This window comes from Myotis davidii, unplaced genomic scaffold, assembly GCF_000327345.1.
Source record: "Myotis davidii unplaced genomic scaffold, ASM32734v1 scaffold663, whole genome shotgun sequence".
Taxonomy (NCBI): domain Eukaryota; kingdom Metazoa; phylum Chordata; class Mammalia; order Chiroptera; family Vespertilionidae; genus Myotis; species Myotis davidii.
Genome location: NW_006295816.1, coordinates 343,707 through 346,120, shown reverse-complemented (window position 1 = coordinate 346,120; position 2,414 = coordinate 343,707). Strand labels below are relative to the sequence as shown.

The 2,414-nt window shown below is 66.7% G+C and overlaps 1 protein-coding gene across 1 annotated transcript in view; it reads left to right on the top strand.

Annotated features, from left to right (window-relative positions):
* KIF9 (kinesin family member 9) overlaps nucleotides 1-2,414 on the top strand; it is a 52,699-nt gene that overhangs the window by 41,926 nt on the left and 8,359 nt on the right. Inside the window, exons 12-13 of the mRNA XM_006770426.2 lie at nucleotides 1,222-1,333; nucleotides 1,941-2,045. Of these exons, the coding sequence (XP_006770489.2) occupies nucleotides 1,222-1,333; nucleotides 1,941-2,045 (217 nt within the window). The remainder of the gene's footprint in view (nucleotides 1-1,221; nucleotides 1,334-1,940; nucleotides 2,046-2,414) is intronic.

Here is a 2,414-nt window from a genome sequence, read left to right as displayed (position 1 = left end):
GTGCCCCTGTGTGGCCTGGTGCTGCCCGGTGCGGCCCGGTGTGGCCCGGTGCTGCCTGTTGTGGCCTGGTGTGACCCTGTGTGGACTGGTGCTGCCTGGTGCTGCCCGGTGCAGCCCGGTGTGGCCCGGTGCTGCCTGTTGTGGCCTGGTGTGACCCTGTGTGGACTGGTGCTGCCTGGTGCTGCCCGGTGCAGCCCGGTGTGGCCCGGTGCTGCCTGTTGTGGCCTGGTGTGACCCTGTGTGGACTGGTGCTGCCTGGTGCTGCCCGGTGCAGCCCGGTGTGGCCCGGTGCTGCCTGTTGTGGCCTGGTGTGACCCTGTGTGGACTGGCTCACACAGAGCTCTCGGAGCCATCCTCCGTGCGTGACGGTGAAAGCGCCTGGCCAGCAGGGAATGTGAACCTGTGCTGTGTCCACAGCGTTCATTCCACCAGGAAACGCTCCGGTTTCTCTAAGGCAGTTGGCCAGCTGAGTGCTGCCAGGCCGTTCCGTGGGGTCTGCCGCTCCAGCCTGCGTCCAAGCAGCTTCTCCCTGGTCAGTGGAAGAGGGTGTGTCCTGGAGGCTGGTGACCCCCGGGGCAGATGGCCCACTTCCCCATGTCACCTGATTGGCCAGAGGTCACATTGGACAGTCATCCAGTCGGAGACCCCCAGCAGCTCAGCCAGACCCCCCTCCCCGCTGAGTAAGCCCACCGGAAGGAGCAGTCGCTTCCCAGACGCCAGGTTCTCCACCTCGGGCAGGGGCCACAGTTGGGTCCCGCATCCCGCTGCCAAGGGCTCCCTCCAGTGGCCATTTTAACAATACATATTTTTATTGATTTCAGAGAAGAAGGGAGGGAGAGAGAGAGAGACCTCAATGATGAGAGAGAATCATGGATCGGCTGCCTCCTGCACGTTCCCCACTGGGGATCGACCCTGCAAGCCGGGCATGTGCCCTTGACCAGAATCGAACCTGGGGCCTTTCAGTCCGCAGGCCGACACTCTACCCACTGGGCCACACCAGCCAGTGTGGGAGTTGGGTTTTGGTGCGGCCCTCAGGGTGCCGGTGCTCACTCTGTTCTGAGTCTCCTCTGCCGGGGCTGCCGAGGCCCCTCAAACCCTAAACTCACCCCAGCTGGGGAAAGTCACCCGTGGGGAGGGAATTGCCCAGACGCGGGATCAGGCCACGGAAGGGCCCGCGGGCTGACGGAGGGCAGGGACTGGGCTGACGGAGAGAAGCCGTGGCCTCTCTGACTGTCCGCTCCGCCCCACGATGCTTCCCTGGCAGCGGATGGTCAAGAACCTGGAGAAGGAGCTGGTGCTGCTCAAGCAGGAGCTGGCTATCCACGACAGCCTGGTAAGGGGCCAGGGGGCTGGGGGCAGGCCTGGGTGCACGGGGGCCAGATGGGCAGGGGCCACGTCGTCAGGGAGACTCCGGGAACACAGACTGGGGGGACTAGGGATGCCTGGTGGGAGGGGGTTGGATGGCCAGGGAGCAGAGGCAGGCAGGTGGCAGGCGGCAGGAGGACGAGGGGCCGGGGGCCGGGGGCCGGCAGGTTGGGGTACGTGGCAGACATGATGGGTCAAGGTCAGGATGTGGGGCAGGCTGGGGTGTGGAGGGAGCAGCACGGAGCCAGGAGTGCAGGGGCCGGCCTGGGTGATGCTCAGGTCCAGAGGGGCCGGGAGGCCGAGGCCACACCGCCCTCCCATGCCCTCCTCCTCGAACCTGCCAGCAGAGCCCCTCGCTTGGAGTAGAGGCTCGTACCGGGCGCCTCCCCTCCCCCCGCTGGCTCGGTTGTCCCTTGCTGACCACAGGCCCCTCCTCCAGGCCCGATGGTAGAGAGGGTGGGGCTGGCTTGGTGGCCAGGAGGTGCCCAGGCTCCCGTGCTGGTTCTTAGGCTGCCCCCTGCCGCCCCCGTGGGCTCAGCACCGCGAGCTGATGATGTTCTGCCTCCTCCCCCAAGGCCAACCGCTCCCATGTGAACTATGACCCCATGGACGAGGTCCAGATCGCGGAGATCAACTCCCAGGTGCGGCGGTACCTGGACGGGGCGCTGGACGAGATCGATGTAAGGAGCCTCTCCTCGGGACTCACTCGTGTCCGACCCCAGCCTCCGCTGTGCTGGCCCTGGGACCTCCCCTGAGAGGGTGCAGTGGGCGTGGGGGGGACCCCGATCTCAGCGTCCCTTCAGCCACCGAGACCTCAGCTTCCAGGTTCAGGGTGACCAGGCTGTGGATGCCCCGCCCAGTGGCCAGCAGCCTGAACGTCCAGCACACGGGATGCAGTCCATCCCTGGACCAAGCGGGCCTGCAGCCAGGCAGCCCGGTCGCACCCCAGCCACGCGCCTCCTTGCTGCGTGACCTCGGTACCCGGGTCGCCTCGCCTACTTAGCGGGGAAGGGGCCTGAGCCGGGCTCCTCAGTGCTGCTGCGGAGGTG